Raw genomic sequence first — 17,969 nt, forward strand, 5'->3', positions numbered from 1 at the left:
TTCCACATCCTTCCAAGGTATCCACTCCAGCCACTGTGCCTACCGATCCCAGCCCAAACAAGTAGGTCTTAGAGCTTTCCTTCTCGCTCCCTTATTTTTCTGTAGCCAGGTAGATCTTGCCTTTCCTGAGCTCACTTCCAGAGCTGGGTCTCTCTTTCCTGCTCTTGGCATCTCTGGGCCTTGGGGCTAGGAAGGGGTCAAGTACTGGCAGCCACAACTCAGAACTCAGGCGCCCCAGTGAAGTCTTTAATTAGGCATGAGGCACCAACGGGTCAGACAGGCCTTTCATCTTGGGCGCCCAGGAACTCTCCCTTCCACTCTCCCCAAACCCCATTACACACAACCCTGTCACTTCCTGACCCTTGTCCGGGAGAAACTGGGGTTGGGAGGGGAGGATCTTCATCAGTTAATCAGCCTCCCCACCTGGTAGGTCTTTGGTTCCCCTCCTTAGGCTGAGGCAAGAGAAAGAAGATAGCTACCACAGGACCTGAAGTGTTCACAAACAAGAGCTTGGGTAGGATGAAGTCTTGTGGAGTCTCCCTAGTTACGGAGGCCTTGAGAATTTGAGGACAAGACTTCACTGGGACCAGGAAGGGTGGTGGCTAAGGGATCAGCATGAGGACCACACCCTAGATTAGATGGCCAGCAATGGTATAGCAAGCAGTGCTAACTCAGAGACTCGGAATACTTTGTAGGCAAGGCTTCAGCAGGATGCTACTGGGGGCTGAGCTTCCTCTGATTTCCTCTCCTCTTGCTCCTCTTCCTTTGTCTGCACCCAAAGGAAACGACGCACTGAGAAATCAGAGCCAGATGAACTGGGTGGTTGAGGAGTTTATTTGGGAGAAGGGAATTTCTCATATTTGTTTTTCCTCGGGGAGGGAGTCTTCAAACAATACCGAAGGGCACAGGAAAGTGGGGGGTCTGGAGGGAAGAGGAAAGGGCCACAGTCAGACAAAATGGCAACACACGATCACAGGCACTACCAACATCACAGACACAGCAGAGGGTACAGGATGGGGGCTCCAGACCCAGCCTCCAAGTATTCCGGGGCAGAGGGGAGTGTGGAAGGAGAGGGTAGAGAAAGGGGAAGAGGGTGGGTCAGCCCCACAGACCTGTAGACTCTGTCCTCTGATTATCTAGCTGTCTCTTGAGGAGGTGAGCAAGGGACAAATATTTCTCTCTAGATCCCACCCTTCACCCTCCAAACCACGATAACTTGGCTCTTCCCAGGTTACCTCAATTCCCAGGGTGCCAGGTGTGTTCTCTCTCCTGCGTTTAACAAAACTCGTCTCATGGCTCCTAACTACGGCCCCCCACCCCCACTGCTTGAACCCTACTCCTTTGAAAACATATTTTCTTTGCTGCCCCACGACAGGAAGGGCTTCCCTTCGAGACCATCACACACTCCTCATACCCTTCATAACCCTGACAGGACCTCCTCTCAAGCCTACATCACTCCCGAACCCCAGTTCTAGCCTTGCTCAAGCTCTTTTGAATCAAACACAGACTCCTGCATGTTTCAATATACACTCCTAGAGATGCTGGTTCCAACCCAAGCTGGCTCGTTCTGGAGCCCACTGGATGTTAAAGCCACGCCCCTCCTAAAACCGCTCCCTTGGGTCCCTTCTAACCCCATTCCAGAATGCTGTAGGACACCATTTCCCTAAAAGGCTCCATGTCTAGTGTCTAGTATGTCTGGAACCCAGCTCTCTGCTGACTCTCCAGAGCTCCTCCCATCTCTCCACCTGGTTCACCCATATCCTGTATCCCCACCCAATCTGCTGTCCTACTCTTGGGGTTGGATTTCCATTCAAGCTTTTGTTCAGGCAATGTTGGAGGAACCAAGGCTAGAGAGTCAAGAGGAGCAGAGGGAGACAAGTAAAGGAAAAGTCACATTGACCCTCCCCATGCAGCCAAGGTCTGGTCCCCTTCCTGTCCCCTTTCTAGAGTCCTCTTACCTCAAGGGACAGGGCTAGGGAACAGAGAGGGGCTGAGGAATGCAAGGTCAGGATAAGGGAGGAGCCCATTCAGGACTGGGCCCCTAGTGCATGGAGAAGTGGGTGAGGGTAGGGCTCAGACAGATAAATAGATATTTATATATAATATAATATATATATAAACAGCAAAGACAGGGTCTCCTGGGTTGAGGGGTGGAGACCTAGGGTATGGGAATAGGAAGGGGGGCAGGTCTTCTCTTGAGCTCTTGCCCACCCATGGGGTCTTCGTGGGCTTCACTGACCTGTAGAGACAAAAGCCACAGAAAGGAGAAGTCCAGATGAGGGTGGTGCCCTACACGTGAGGGTGACATCCCCAGGGAGGGATTGGGCCACAACACTTTTTCTTCTGCCTGGCATGTTTTCTTCTCTAACAGCTCTGGAATCAGCCTCATTCTAGCTGTTCTCACGACAAAGATATTACCAACCTTGCTCAAACTGGGCACCAAAGGAACAGTTGAGGTCCTCTCTCCTAATCAAAAAAGCCCATTTTTCAGCACCATTGTAGTCACTGTTGAAAATCAAAGTAAGTAACCCTATCTTGGTGAGGCTTACATCATTATTAGGGGAGACAAGCCTCACAAGATGAACAGGACGTATTAGGGAATCACCTAATATAAAATGATAAGAGGCCAGGCATGGTGGCGCACACCTTTAATCTCAGCACTCAGAAGACAGAGGCAGGTGGATCATTGTGAGCTCAAGGCTAGCCTGGTCTACAGAGTAAATCCCAAGATAGCCAATGCTATGTACTGAGACCTGTCACCCAAGAACAAAAAATTCTCTAAGTGAGGCTGTAGAGATGGCTCAGAAGCTGAGAGAGCTTGCCGCTCTTTCAGAGGACCCACATTTGACTCCCAGCACACACATTGGATGGGTCACAACCATCTGTAACTTCAGCTCCAAGGAATCTGACCTTTCTCCTGGGCTCCTTGAACTCACACGCACATACTCACACACATATACATAATCAAACAAAAATAAAATCATTTTTAAGAAGTGCTCTAAGTGATGTGTGTATAGCATGAATGAGCCTTGATTATACCTCCAATCTAGTGGAATACAGTCATGAACCATAAATTAGCAATTAAAATTGCAATATGGGGGCTGGAGAGATGGCTCAGTGGTTAAGAGCATTGCTTGTTCTTCCAAAGATCCTGAGTTCAAATCCCAGCAAACACATGGTGGCTCACAACCATCTGTAAAGAGGTCTGGTGCTCTCTTCTGGCCTGCAGACAGAGTATTGTATACATAATAAGTAAATAAATATTTTTTTTAAAAAAATAAAATTGCGATATGGAAAAACACAGGGTGTGATGAGAGATAATAGGAGGATTTGTTTTAGACAAATAATCACTGATTATGGAGTTGGAGGTATATGCCTGTGACCCCAGAATTTAGGAGGCAGAGGCATGAGGAAAACAAGTTTGAGGCCAGCCTGGGCTACATTAGTGGGACCCTAGCAAAACAGGGAGGTGGAGGCACAATCAGGAATTCAAGGTCATCCTTAGCTAACACAATGAGCTCCAGGCCAGCATGAGCTCCAGGAGACCTGGTCTCAAAAATAACATAGACCATACAGAAAAGACAAAGCCATCTGTGCAGCATGTGTGGGTCTTGTGACCACTCTGGAAAATGGTTGCCTTTTAGTGAGATGTTACAACCGGCTTCTGAAAACAGGACAGCGATTTCTGAATTTAGGAGGACAGTGGCCTAGCCGAATCCTCATGGACGCTGCGGGTGGAACAGGTTGTAAATGAGATAGACTAGGCTCTTGCGAAGAGGGAAGATGAATGTGAAAAATGGAAAGTCTGGGCCTGAGTGACCTGGAAGTTGTTGCCTTGTAAATCAGGTTGGTCTTGAACTTACAGAGCCCCGCCTCTCTCTGTCTCTCCAGTACTGGGATTAAAGGCACTGGGCCCACCACACCCGGCCAAGGACTTTTTGATTAAATGTGAACTGCTTTAGAAGACTCTCCAACCTGGCTCACCCACTAGCAAATCTATTCCCATCTAGGTGATGTCACCTTTCTCTCTGAGACAGGATCTGGTTATAGAGACCAAGCAGGACTCAAGAACTTGCAATCCCCGTGCCTCAGCCTCTCAAGTGCGGGGATTGTATATGTGCTCCATCACGCCAGGCATTCATTTCTTTTATGGCCCAACAAGAAGGCATATGTATGTTTCCAAGGCCCCTGCTCTTCCCTTTTTCTTCATTTGAAATTCCACAGCGTTTCTTTCACTACAAGAGTTAAGGAGAGGGAGCAGCAGATCTACATCCTGCTCGTGTGCTGGTAACCCTCAAACCCCACCGTGCTTACCTTCCTTCATCTATCCGCTTTATCTTCTATTAGTTTATCAATCATTTCGAAGACCCACCTCCCCTTCCCTACCTGGAAACTGCACTACTTCCTTGACTCTCCACTGCGCAAGTGCTCCTACACTCCATTCATTGGTTACTCTGAACGCTGCTCCTGCCCCTTCCTTCTCTTGCTCTCCGCCCATTGGCTAGATTTTCCGCGTTCGTTCCCCCTCCCCCTTTTTTTGTAGTTTTGCCTGTCTATTGGTTCCTTCAAGTTTCATTTCTTGTCCCTTCCTGCCGCATCCGTCCATCCATCACTCACCAGATTACATCTGATTGGAGAAGGAGGTGGGCGCTCCCTGTGGGCCATAGCCTTGTTGCCCATAGTCGCCCTGAGGCCCGTAGCCACCGCCACCGCCACCCGCTGGCTGCCCGTAGTCGGGTTGGTAACCACCCTGAGGCCCGTAGGAGTCCTGGGGCCCATATCCTCCGGGGCCCTGCCCGTAGCCGGCATCGCCGTAGGCATCCCCAGGGGCTGGCTGCTTTTCCGGAGCGCCTGGAGGTGCGCGCATGAATGGGGCGGCCCAGCCTGTCTCTTTGAACACGAACCATAGGTTGCCAACCCAGAGGACCAGGTTCAGGAAGCCAAACACCTGCAGGGAGACAAGGCCAAGCTGTTGTCCCTCACCCATTCATTACCTTGGCAGCCCCGGGGATTTTAAGGCTGAGCGAACAGGAATGGGCATTTTGAGGGCTTAAATTCCTGAGTCTCTGTGACTATCAGTGTACAGAAAAATTTGGGACTGGGACATTAGTTAGAATTTAGATGTACAAGTATTTATTGGGCCTGGTGGCCCACAACTGTAATTCTAGGGAGCTGGAGACGGGATAATCAATTCAAGGCTAGCTTTAGCTCCTTACATAGTTTGAGGCCTGCCTGGGCTACATGAGAGCCTCAAACAACTAATTTTTAGGGCAGGGGTGGTGCAAGACTTAATCCCAGTACTGAGGAGGCAGAGGCAGATGGATCTCTGTGAGCTTGAAGCCAGTCTGGTCTACACAGTGAGTTCCAGGACAGCCAGGGCCATGTAGACAGACCCTGCCTCAAAAGAAGAAAAACATAATTTAAAAAATGTATTTAGGTACACACTTATTAAGTATACATGTTTATACATATACAAAATATAATAAACTTAAATTTGCAAAATATATAAGTATACATTTTAAATAAACACTAATTGATGTTTGTAAACACATGTATGTACAAATTAGCACAGATGCATATGTATAAAACTTAGAAATGTACATGTATAAAATATGATGCGGGATTCCCCTCTATGTGGTGTGATTACCATTAGTGACTAAAGAAACTGCCTCAACCTGTTGATAGGGCAGAACTTAGGTAGGAGGGGAAAACTAGAATGAATTCTGGGAGAAAGAAGGTAGAGTCAGGGAGACACCATGGAGCCTCCAGAGTCAAATATGCCAAATCTTTGCTGGTAAGCCACTGTCACATGGTGATACACAGATCAATAGAAATGGGTTAAATTAGTGGTAAGAGTTAGCCAATAAGCCGGGCGGTGGTGGCACAGGCCTTTAATCCCAGGACTTGGGAGGCAGAGGCAGGAGGATCTCTGTGAGTTCGAGGCCAGCCTGGTCTACAAGAGCTAGTTCTAGGACAGGAACCAAAAGCTACGGAGAAACCCTGTCTCGAAAAATCAAAAAAAAAAGTTAGCCAATAAAAAGCTAGAGCTAATGGGCCAAGAAGTGTTTTAATTAATACAGTTTCTGTGTGATTATTTTGGTTCTGGGCAGCCGGGCCGAACAAGCAGCCCTCCTCTTCCTCATATTATATATATATATATATATATATATATATATATATATATATATATATATATATATTTTTTTTTTTTTTTTTTTTTTTCCTGAGACAGGTTCTCTCTATGTAGTTCTGGCCGTCCTGGAATTTGTTATGTAGACTAGGCTGGCCTTGAACTCAGATCTGCCTCTGCCTCCCAAATGCTTCTTGTGGTTGTTGAGACAGGGTTTTACTGGCAGTCCTGGAACTCACTATGCAGGCTGAGCTGACCTCTGCCTCCCGAGCGATAGGAATTGAACTGCTATTTTTAAGAAAAGCAGTAAGTGTTCTTAACCACTGAGCCATCTCTCCAGTCCCCTGTTTTCTTTTACTTTTTAAACAAATATCCTTATACTCTGGTTTCTCTTCAGATCGTATAAATCTTTCACCTTTTACTAAACAAATATCCTTGGTTTCATTCCTCTCTCTCTCCTCTCTCTCTCTCTCTCTCTCTCTCTCTCTCTCTCTCTCTCTCTCTCTCTGTCTCTCTCATATTTATTTATCAAGACAGGGTTTCTCTGTGTAGCTTTGGAGCGTGTCCTGGAACTCACTCAATAGACCAGGCTGGCCTCGAGCTCACAGAGATCCACCTGCCTCTGTCTCCCGAGTGCTGAGATTAAAGGCATGTGCCACCACTGCCTGGTGGCTTTACTTTTTATTAAATTCATTTATTTATAGTGTTTGTGTGTGTGTGTCTGTGTTTGAAAGTGCAAGAGACATGGTGTGCTCATTTGATTTTTGTTTTTAATATAGGAACTTGTCCATTTACCCCAGGATGGCTTGGAGCTCACTATGTAGGCTAGTCTGGCTTTAAATTAGCCCTGGGGGTGGAATAATAGCTCAGTGTTAAGAGGATTTAGGCTCAGTTCAATTTCCAGCACCCATATGATGGCTCACAAACACGCATAACTCCAGTTTTAGGGTATCTGCACTCTCTTCTTTTTTAAGCTTTTTCGAGTCAAGGCTTCTCTGTGTAGCCCTGGCTATCTGAACTCCCTCTGTAGACCAGGCTGGCCTCGAACTCACAGAGATCTACCTGCCTCTGCCTCCTGAGTGCTGAGAGTAAAGACCTGCACCATTATGTCTGGCTTCTGACACCCTCTTTTTAACCTCCACAGGCACCAAGAATAAAAGTGGTACACATACACACGTGTAAGCAAAATACTCATACGAAAAAAAATAAATCTTTTTAAAAAATTAGTGTTTTAAGTGCTCAGTTTACAGGTATGTATTAACATTTCTGACTCTAAATAAATGGTTTTTTTTGTTTTGTTTTGGTTGTTTTAGACAGGGTTTCTCTGTGTAGTTCTAGCTGACCTGGAACTCATTATGTAGACCAGGTTGGCCTCAAGCTCACAGAGATCCATATGCCTCTGCTCCCAAATGCTGAGACTAAAGATATATGCTACCATGCCTAGCAAAGTATATGCTCTTAAAGAAAAACAATTTAAAATTATAAATAAATATATCAAACACATAAAATACTTTAAAAAACAAAATGCTATATGCCATTTACTATATGTCAAACCCTCTTCTGAGTACCTTAAACAATATTAGTTCACTTAAAGTTCCATGCTTGGACAGGAAGTAAAACCTACATTTTATTTTATTCTTTTTCTGAAATAGCCTTGAAATGTTGCCCAGGTTGGCCCAGAACTCCTGAGCTCAAGTGCTTGATCTTCTGTCTCTACTTGTCTGGTAGCTGAGACTACACACATGCATCACTACACCCAGTGGATATCCCATTTTATTTTTAGTATTTTTAGTTTCTTTTCTTTTCTTTCTTTCTTTTTTTTTTTTTGAGACAAGATCTTACTCTGCATCCTAGGCTATCCTGGAACTCATTATATAACCCAGAGTCTCAAACTCTCGCCAGTCTTCCTGCCCCAGATTTCAAATTTCATTTAGGGATATAGCGTTTTGGCCACACATAAGCATGCATACCACCTGCATGCCTGGCCCTTGAGAAGATCAGAGAGGGTACAAGTTCCTTGGAACTAGGATTATGGAGGGGTCAGAGCCAAAGTGTGGGTGCTAGGAATTGAATCTCGGTGCTCTGCAAAAGCAGCGAGTGTTCCTCATCCTCCTGCAACCCTCCCCTGAGACAGGGTTTTCCTGTGTAGCCTTGGCTGTCCTGGAACGCGATCTGTATGTAGACCAGGCTGGCCTCGAACTCACAGAGATCCGCCTGCCTCTGCCTCCCGAGTGCTGGGATTAAAGGCGTGCGCCACTGCTGCCCAGCTGAGCAGCAAGTACTCTTTATCACTGAGCCATCTCTTCAACCCTTGATATGTCCACTTTATTTATTTATTTTAATTAATTAAATTTTAAAAAAATTATGTGTATTGGTGTTTTGCCTGCATGTATGTCTGCGTGAGGGTGTCGGATCCCCTGGAACGGGAGTTACAGACAGGCGTGAGCTGCCATGTGACTCGAATCTGCGTCCTCTGGAAGAGCAGCCGGTGATCTTAACCACTGAGCCTCCTCTCCAGCCTTGTTATGTTTATTTTAAAGTCAAGTCCTCAGAGACTAAGTTACCCAAGATAACACAACAAGAGGCAGGAAAGAATGGTTCAAATTTTAGCATCTGCAATAGTGATATAGGATGCGATATTGTGTCAGGTTGTTTCCTAAGCACTTTGTGTCTTGTGAATTCAGTGAGAACTCAGCTTTGGAGCAGGACCTATCATTATTAGCCTTCAATTACATGCTCAAAATGATCCCCGAAAGGTTTGTCGCTAGCTGTAGGTCACAGAGCTTGCAAGTGACAGGATTTATGTTCAGACTGATTCTAGCCAGTAGGGGGCGTCCAAGACGGGAACCATTTCAAGACCGTTTTTTCTTTTGCAGTTTCCCAAACAAGTCCTGGGAGGATACTGAGTTTCAGGAGATTTAACCATACTGGGCTGGGTCCAGGTGTCCCGGCCTAATCTGAAGGGCCTCATTCCCCCCCCCCCCCCCAATGGGGGACAGACAGCGTGTGCTATCCTAATGATTATCATTGTTCAGCCTGTTTTTGTTGGCATGCCTCCTCCTGGGAGCCCCCATGGATCTCCTGACTCTCCTCTCATTTTCGGTCTCCACCACTGTCCATCCCAGACTGTGTCCTTCAGCTTTTCTCTTCCCACCCAGCCAGCTTCCCAGGGCTTACCACTGAGGTGTTGAGTCCTGAAGTCACAGGGTCCCTCTGGTCCTTGCACGTGTTCCCTGCCTGGCGGCACACAGCCATCCCCTTGATAATGTCCTCTGGGTCCGTGGCCATCTTCACATCGGACAGGCCTTTGGCCCAAGCAGATGAGCTAACTAGCCACATGAAGGCAAACACGGCCGTGGCCAGAAAGTCCTAGGCAGGGGTGAGGAAGATGTCACTGTGAATGGACTGCTTCAAGTTGAGCCCCCAGCCCTTTTGAGGTGACACACTTTTGTGGGAGGGGTCCTCTAGAAGAGGCCTGCCTCTCTTCTGCCTTTGCAGCCCAGAAGCTCCCAGTGTGTTCAGCTTGAGTTCCTGTGAGTGTGTATGATACAGAAGCTGTGGGAGTGTGCTGTGTGGGTGCGGATGTTGAGGGAGGAACTAAGTCTGTGGGATGCTTCTGAATCTCTGAGAAGTGTGTCTTACCGCTTTTATTTGCATGTGGGAATATGTGTCATTTTATGTCTGGGATGAGGGTGTGAGAATATCTCTGTGTAGGAATCAGTGTCTGTGTGGCAGGGTGACATGTATTTCTGTCACAGTGAACTTCCTTTGATCTAGTCTCTGTGACTGTGTGAAAGATAGTAGGGTCAGGTTGTGGGCCGGCCTGGCATTCCGTGTGGGCTGTGTGTATTTCTCTATGACTTTATGGCTTCACAAACCAGATGCCCACTGTCGAGTCATGGAGACAACAGCAGTGTTGGGCTGCTTGGCAATGGGCCTGTCTTGGAGTCGGTTTGGCTTGTGAGCCTCATGCAGCCTCATGTCCTTGGTCAATGCATGCCATCAGCTGTGGGGACTCACCATCATGGGTCCTTTGTTGTTCTCTCGGTACTTGTTCTGCAGGAAGATGTAGGTAGCCAGGGCCCCCATGGAATAGAGGAAGGCAAACACAGCCACGGTGACAAAGAATTCAGCTGACGAGGAGTAGTCTCCAACTAGGAAGACCTTGGTGGTGCCTCCTTTGCAGGTGGGTGCATCAAAGTACACCTGGTGCAGCCTGAAGAGAGAGGTGTGTAGATGGGGCCCAGACTCTAAGAATCCCTTTCTCACCTTCCTAACCATGGGTCTCCCAGATTGTTTTGAGGTCCCAGGAAGAGGAGGAAACGACCATGTACTGAGCATTGACAATGTACCATTAGTTGCTGAAAGCATCCTGGTAAGATATGTGGTATCCCTCCCCCACTGCAACCCAGGCACTTCTGCTTCTGAGTTTGTCCTAGAACATACCAGGTATCATATCTTTTTACTCTAGGGTCTTTGCATTGGCTACGTGCTCTCTTTAACAGGCATGCTCTCCCCTTGTTGTTTCTCAGCCCTTTGGAAGAGCATGTAAGCATGCCCTTCCTTAACATAGCTTCATGTCTTATTCTTTTTTTGTTTGTATGTTTGTTTTTCGAGACAGGGTTTCCCTGTGTAACAGTCCTAGCTGTCCTGGAACTAGCTCTTGTAGACCAGGCTGGCCTTGAACTCACAGGGATTTACGTGCCTCTGCCTCCCTAGTGCTCAGATTAAAGGTGTGTGCCACCAAGGCCTGGCCTCATGTCTTATTCTTCCAGCTCCTTCAGACTTTGCTTAAGAATCACCTTCTCATTAAAGATTTCCCCCATCACACTTTTAAAACCTTTTTGGTGCTGATGATTGAACATAGGACCTTATGCATGTGTGTGTTTGTGTTTGGATGTGCGTGTGTGTGCAGGTGCACATTTGTTGGTGTGTATGCAATTGCACAGATTTGTGACAGACAAATTTTAACCTCACGTGTTGTTCCTCAGGTACCATCACCCCTCTTTTTGAAACAGGGTCTCTTTCTGTCTTGGAACTCACCAATTACCCTAAGTTGGCTGTCCACGGTGTGCCAGGGATTCTGACACAAGCCATTGTGCTGGGTTTGTTTAATGTGGGTTCTGGGGGTCAAGCTCAAGTCCTCACACCTGTAAGACAAGCACTCTACTGACAGAGCTAGCTCCCCAGCTCGGGATTTACTATTTTCCCTTGATTTTTTCCCCTGTAACTATGAGGGGGCCGGGCTTATTCCTTTTTCATTTACTGACAGATCCCAAGGGTCTGGAACAGAGATGGCACCAATTAGGTTCTCGAGCAGTGTTTTTAGGGTGAAGCACAGAGATGGGAACAGGCTTAGAGAAGTGCATTTGATTGTATAGTCACTCAGCTAGTAGAGGAAGGACAGAGCTGCTGTATGAATCCCATCTCCTCCTAAATCATGTTGACGCTTTTCTCTTTTTAGAGACTCTTTTTAGGTCCCTGAGATAAAAAAAAAAATGTATGCGTGGCAGAGATGCCCAACAGCTGTGAAATAGGAAAAGACCGAAGAGTAGAGGGATATTGGAACAGGCTGTGTGAAGGGCAGACTGGGAAGGTGTTCTGAGTCAAAGGCCTTCCCTGTGCTGTGATGGGGAAAGCCTCATGTGTGGGCAGAATAGAACTGGCCTGGGAGCCCACAGCTCTGGCCTCAGGTTGGAGACTGGCTCCCAGGACTGAACAAATAGAACTGGTGTCTCCTATAGCAGAGACCCCAAGCATGGAAGATGCTGGGGTGGGGGTGGGGGATTCATAGAGGGCTTCTGTGGCCTTTATGGAATTCCCAAAAGGCTGGTTCTTATGCTGCCAACTACCCCTTACCCCCACCCCCCAAACATCATGTGTGTGCTTCCCCCTTCTCCAAGGTACTTGAGATGGGACCCAAGGCATGCTAGACAAGTGCTTTGCTATTGAGCTACACCCTCAGTCCCCAAACTCTTTTCTCCGTGGCTTACGTGAATCTGAATAGCTCTGACTGCTCTCTGTCTCTCTCGGTCATGCTCTGCTGCCATCTCCTGTTTCTATCACTGGTCAGGACCCGAGCTGGCTTCCCTCTCCCAACTGTGTGATCTTTTAGGCCTCCATTTACCCTTGGTGTTGCCCAACTCCCAATTCTTCGCCAAGTTCCTAAATCTGATTTCTTACACTTAACAAGCACATGCAGAGCACTTCTTGGTCTCAGACACTGCACTGAGTGCTTTACAAGTATCGAATTAGTGAAGATGTCCCATCCCCTTGTGGAGCATCAATATTATTATCTCTGTTTACAAACAAGGAACTTGAGACTCAAACTGTGACATGATTTGCTTCAGTCATCAAGGAAAGTCAAGCGAAACTGTGGGTCTGTGTCCCCATCCTTAAGATGTAGCAGTTCCTCCAGCTTGTCCGTACACATGTACACCTGACACCTAGCACAATGCCTGCCACATGTTCGGGCCTCAGTAAACATCGGGAACCTCTAATTTGGTCCCATGATTTTCCATATCTATACAGCATCCCCATTATTTTCTAGCCAAACCCCTGCATGAAAATATGCCTCTAGTATTTATCTGCATCAATAGTTATCCCCTTTTGTTTGTTCTAATGGAGAGTCACGAGGACTGGGAATTTGATCTGCTTTAGTCCCGGTTAAACTCCAGCACGTTGAGAAGTAAATAATGTTAACTAGCCTTATTTTAAAATATGTCTTTTAAAAATTGTATTTAGCGTGTACATGCCCACATGTATGTAAGTGTATGTTTGTCACAGCTCATGTGTGGAGGTCAGAGAATGATTTGCAGGGAGTCTATTCTTTCTTTCTACCACATGTGACTTAGCGATCAAAGTCAAGTTGTCAGGCTTAGTGGCAAGGGCCTCTACCTGCTGAGCCATTGCACTCCCCTTATTTTGAGACAAGACCTCACTTTGGATCTGAGGGTAGCCCGGAACTCACCACAATCTTTCTGGCGTAGCCTCCTAGGTGCTGGGATTACAAGCATTTGCCACCACACCCAGCAATGAACATTAATTGAGCATTTACCGCATTCAAGTGCACACATATGTGTTTATACACATGTAGCTCTCTTTCTCTCTGTATCCCAGTGCCGTGCCAAGGCTGTGCAAGCTCCCTACCACTGCACTACAGCCCCAACTTTGCCATTTGCTTATGAATCGTACTTATTTCCTGTCTTGTATTCCCCCCCCCCCAGAATATAGCTAGAGAGGGTGACACCCTGTGTCTGTCTTGCACATCACATTGTCCTAGAGATCAGGGGCAGTGCCAGTTACACAGTAGGTGTTCAGCACACGGGCAGTGATCCCAGTGGCCGTGACCTGTGTGTGCTGTGCAAAGGTCATGGGGAAGGATTGTTCAGACCCACCCTCACCCCGGCCCTGCCTCTCCCAGGTCTCAGGATACCAGGGCAGGGGCACACCTGAAGGGGTACTCAAATTCAACTTCGATGTTGAGGGCACTCTCCGTCTTGTTGGCACACTCCACGCTCAGCCGAAGCTCTCCGTTGTAGCTGCCACATGTAGCAAAGGCGAAGATGGCAAAGACCTTGGGTAGCAGGGAAGGGGATGGCTGTAGTGAGCCTGTATGCATGTGGGAGGGAGTGCCCTCCTCTGGACAGATTGAGGGGGGCAGCAGAGACAGCAGCAGATGGAGAGGTCCCCACTCCTACCCCCCTAATCAGGGTTCACCGGGTCCTAGCACAAGCTGATTACAAGGGTGTGACTGTTTCTCTCTCCTTGTGTCACTGCTTTTACCTCTGGGTGCTCTGGCTTCTCCCCCCTCCCCTTCCTTCCCTTCCCCCTGTCCCTTCTCCCCTTTCCTTTTCTCTTCTCTTCTGTCACTCATTGCATCTTTGTCTTTTGCATCTCTTTCTCTCAATATCTGTGTTTCTATGCATATTCTTCCCCATCCTCTCTCTCTCTCTCTCTCTCTCTCTCTCTCTCTCTCTCTCTCTCTTTTCATTGTGTATGACTGTATGTCTCTACACACTTGTTTCTTGGTCTGCCTGTCTGTTCTGCTCTGCCTGCCACAAAGTCTCTATGGTTCCCCGTCTCCCTTGTGCCCATTTCTGTATGTTGCTCTCTGTTTTCTCTTTTGGGTGTCCATCTATCTGTGTGTGCCTTTCTTTCCCCTACCACATTTTTCTGCCTCATGTCCAGTTCTCTGGCTCTCATCTCTTTTTTTTCTTGGCATTTACATCACTGTCTCTACCATTCCCTGCCTCTCATTCTCTGTCTCCTTCACTGTCTCTGGATTTTTCTGATTTTGCATCTCTCTCTCTCTCTCTCTCTCTCTCTCTCTCTCTCTCTCTCTCTCAGCAGTCGGCTTCAGGCTCCACCTCCCATCCCTCCCTCCTTTAGTTCAAGAGAGGAGGTAGGACGTCACAATCTGTCACTCCACAACAGGGGTACCCTCGGCCTTATGTGACATCATAGCCTATCTGTTCCCTGTCCCTTAAACCCCTGGTACCTTACTCTAGAGTTCAATTCCCTCATCTTCTTCCACTCCAGTTCTTGTCTGGCTCCCTGATCCTCCAGCACCCCTGCTCTTCAGGACCCCATTACCACCCTTTCTCCTTGCACTCCACCCACCCCACAACCCAGACCACACTTACCCACTGCAGCACCTTCACGAAGCCAAGGGGCTCCTTGACCACCCGGAATTGACCCCCAGCCACCAGCTGAGGAGAAAAACAGTGGGGGAGGGAGGTGGTGGGGAATACAGAGGTGAGGGGCCAGGCTGCCAAGCATTGATCCCTGGAGATAGGGCATGTGACCCCTAGAAGTAGGTGACATATGGAGAGGGAGTGAGGAGGAGAAAATGACACTTTGGGGAAGGAGTAAACACCAGGGTCTCAGAAAAAAACCCCAGGGTTCAGGGGTGGTGAAGTGTGAGCCGATGAGTCACACGGCAGAGGTCGGGGGTAGAAAATAGATGGGGTCCAGACTAGTTAGGGAAGGCGAGTCTGAGCTGCTTAAAGGTGACTCAGAAAGGGAAAAGGGGAAAAGGTTGAGTGGAAGAAGATGGGGTTCATTCGAGTGGGGGAGGGGGCGCCGAGGGATGAAGGTGAGTCACAACAGCATAGGGGAGGGGTCTGCAGTGGTAAACGTGAGTCAGAGGATGGTGCTTGTGTCTGAGGCGATGCGGGTGGGGAGGGGTCGCTACTGGTTAGGGAGGAAGCCAGTTCTGAGGCGATGAAGAAGAAGGAGATGGCGGAGATGGTCTGGAATGATTAAGGTGGGGGAGAGCTGGGGCATGGATTCACTGGATATGCGCTGGGAATGAGGAGCCTGGGGGCTTTGGAGAGGCAAAATCGGATCGTCCCCCTAGATCTGCTGGGGGACAGAAGGGTGGTCATCTACGGGGTGAAATCTCTGGGAGGGGCGGATGCCAGCCCTTCCCCACCCCGCCCCCACACCTTCTGTCGCTCTATTTCCTAGCTCATCTGCAGCCCCCCAAGTCTTATTTTCATTTCCCCCTCCCCTACCCCTTTGCCCTCTTCCTAGACCCGGGCTCCCCTCTTTCTCCCCACCGACAGTTCTTATGGGGCTCTGGCGGCCCCCTCTGCGGCAGTGAGGATAGTCCTCGATGCGGCAAAAAAGCGCACTCCTTTTCTCCACCTCCCTCCCTCCCCTAGCCTGCTGCAGACCCCCCAATTCCATCCTAGTCCCCAGTGACCGCATCCCGCTACCCTGGCCAACACCTCTTAGGGTTGGAAGGGCCATAGCCACCAGGGCTCCAGCCTGCGCTGGGCTCTATCCATGGTGCTGAAGCGCATACCTGATTCACCACGTCCATGTCTGCCAGAAGCAGCATCAGCAATGCAGGGGGCGGAAGGTGCCTGCTAGCAAGGGCGGGCGCGGGGCGCGGCGGGGGCGGCGCGCGATCGTCGGAACAGCCCAGTCGGCGGCAGCCCCGCCCCTCTCACTCTGTCTCTCTTTCGGGCAAGCGCCTGCGCACCACGGTACCCCCTCATCCCCCCCCCCCCCCCCCAGCTCGCCTGCAGCCATTCCATCTTGGAGGCTGGAATCCGTAAATCCGTAAAAGTGTAGGGTCCTTTCAGAAAGCATAGGTAGCGGTCTGGGGATAGGAGGACGACTCAGTTCCATAATATTTTGCCAAGCCGAGCGCCGTGTTTGTTACACTGTGTTCACTCCTTTAATCCCTATATAGCAGTGACTATTAGTCCTGTTTTTACGGGTGAGGAAAATGAGTCTCCGGAGAGATTGTGACTTGCACAAGGTCACACAGTTAATAATCAGCGATGCTCAGAGTCTCTGCAGGTTAAAAGACAGTTCAAGGTCCAGAGGGTTCCTTTTGGAAAATCTGCATTTTTAAGCACATCCCCAATCTCTAACCACCTCAATTTTTCTTTTTCTTGGTCAAATTATTGCCTACTCTAACTCTGAACTTCACCTTTTGTTTTTTCCTTGGCCTCTCTTTTAATACATTGATTGTGTGTAAGCCCTCTTTCTTGTAAAACTGCATTGATTTAGTATGGGTAGAGAGATGGAGGGAAGGAAGGGGGGCACTAGAGTACAGGCCTGGAGATGAAAGGACAGCTTGTCAGAGTAGTCTCTCTCTCGGCACTGTGTGGGGCCTCCATCTCTTAATGGACTACCCTCTTTTGTGATACTAAAACTAGGCCCATCAAGGTCAGTGATGATTGCCATGTTACAAAATCTGAGGGATAAAATATAGTTGAGGTTAAGATGGCCAACCTCCCATTAAGAAATGTGTGTAAAAAGCACTAAGATACTAAGTGCTAAACTATGAGTGCATCAGCTTACACAGGTAATAAAAGAAAATGGATAACACTGTCAGCAGCGGAAAAGAACACCGTTCCATACCTCTCTGTATCTTTGAAAGTCTAAACATTTGGATGGATGCCATCTATTTATTTATTTATTTATTTATTTATTTATTTATTTATTTATTTATTTTTGAGGTAGAATTTCACATAGTCCAGGTTGGCCTTGAACTTCGAGGATGACGTTAAATTTCTTTCTTTCTTTCTTTTTTATTTTCTTTCTTTCTTTCTTTTTTTTTTTGATTTTTCAAGACAGGGTTTCTCTGTAGCTTTGGAGCCTGCCCTGGAACTAGCTCTGTAGACCAGGCTGGTCTCGAACTCACAGACATCTGCCTGCCTCTGCCTCCCGAGTGCTGGGATTAAAGTCGTGCGCCACCCCGACACAGCTAGCCATTAAATTTCTTATTCTCCTTCTTCTACTTCCCAGATGCTGGAATTATAGGCATGTACTATCATGCTAACTCTGACTTTTTTGTTTGTTTGTTTGTTTTGTTTTTTATTCTTGTTTTTTTTTTTCTAGACAAGGTTTCTCTGTATAACAATCCTGGCTGTCAATCTATAGATCAGACCAGACTGGCCTTGAACTCAGAGATTCTCCTGCCTGTACCTCACAAGTGCTGGTATTAAAGGCACGTGCCACCATAGCTAAGCTAGCTATGGCTTTTATACTTTTTTTACATTGAATTATTTACTGTATGTATGTGTGTATGCACAAGGGGAGATCATCAGACACCTTGTGAGTGTCAGTTCTTGGGTCCTGAGGATCCAACTCAGGTCTTCAGGCTTGATGCCGATCACTTTTACCTGCTGAGTCATCTCCCTAGCCCTCATATTTATTTTGTTTTATTTTACTTTTTTGAGACAGCGTCTCTCTGTATAGCCCCGGCTGTTCTGGAACTCACTGTGTAGACCAGACTGACCTTGAACTCTGCCTCCTGAATGCTAGGAATAAGGCTTGCACCACCATGCCTGACCCCTATATTTATTTCTAAAAGCAC

At 47.8% G+C, this 17,969-nt stretch overlaps 1 protein-coding gene across 1 annotated transcript; it reads right to left on the minus strand.

The window, feature by feature from the left end:
• Positions 1–813: 813 nt before the first annotated feature.
• On the minus strand, positions 814–16,036 carry LOC121444340 (synaptophysin). Its single transcript, XM_041646157.1, has 7 exons — positions 15,942–16,036; positions 14,776–14,841; positions 13,582–13,706; positions 10,151–10,346; positions 9,308–9,499; positions 4,618–4,948; positions 814–2,239 (listed from the first exon to the last, which is right to left on the minus strand). Exons 1-6 carry the CDS (start codon positions 15,975–15,977, stop codon positions 4,622–4,624), a joined length of 942 nt encoding a protein of 313 aa, XP_041502091.1. The 5' UTR covers positions 15,978–16,036; the 3' UTR covers positions 814–2,239; positions 4,618–4,621.
• Positions 16,037–17,969: the final 1,933 nt, after the last annotated feature.

This window comes from Microtus oregoni, unplaced genomic scaffold (assembly GCF_018167655.1).
Source record: "Microtus oregoni isolate MIOR12 unplaced genomic scaffold, Mior012 000121F_001, whole genome shotgun sequence".
Taxonomy (NCBI): domain Eukaryota; kingdom Metazoa; phylum Chordata; class Mammalia; order Rodentia; family Cricetidae; genus Microtus; species Microtus oregoni.

Bases quoted from the DNA above. Each gene is read 5' to 3' on its own strand.
- LOC121444340 (XM_041646157.1), bottom strand. From the start codon at position 15,977: ATGCTGCTTCTGGCAGACATGGACGTGGTGAATCAG. The intron at 14,842-15,941 runs GTATGCGCTTCA...TTTTCTCCTCAG, and splicing joins ACATGGACGTGGTGAATCAG to CTGGTGGCTGGGGGTCAATT. The intron at 4,949-9,307 runs GTAAGCCCTGGG...GTCTCCCTGCAG, and splicing joins CAGGACTCAACACCTCAGTG to GTGTTTGGCTTCCTGAACCT.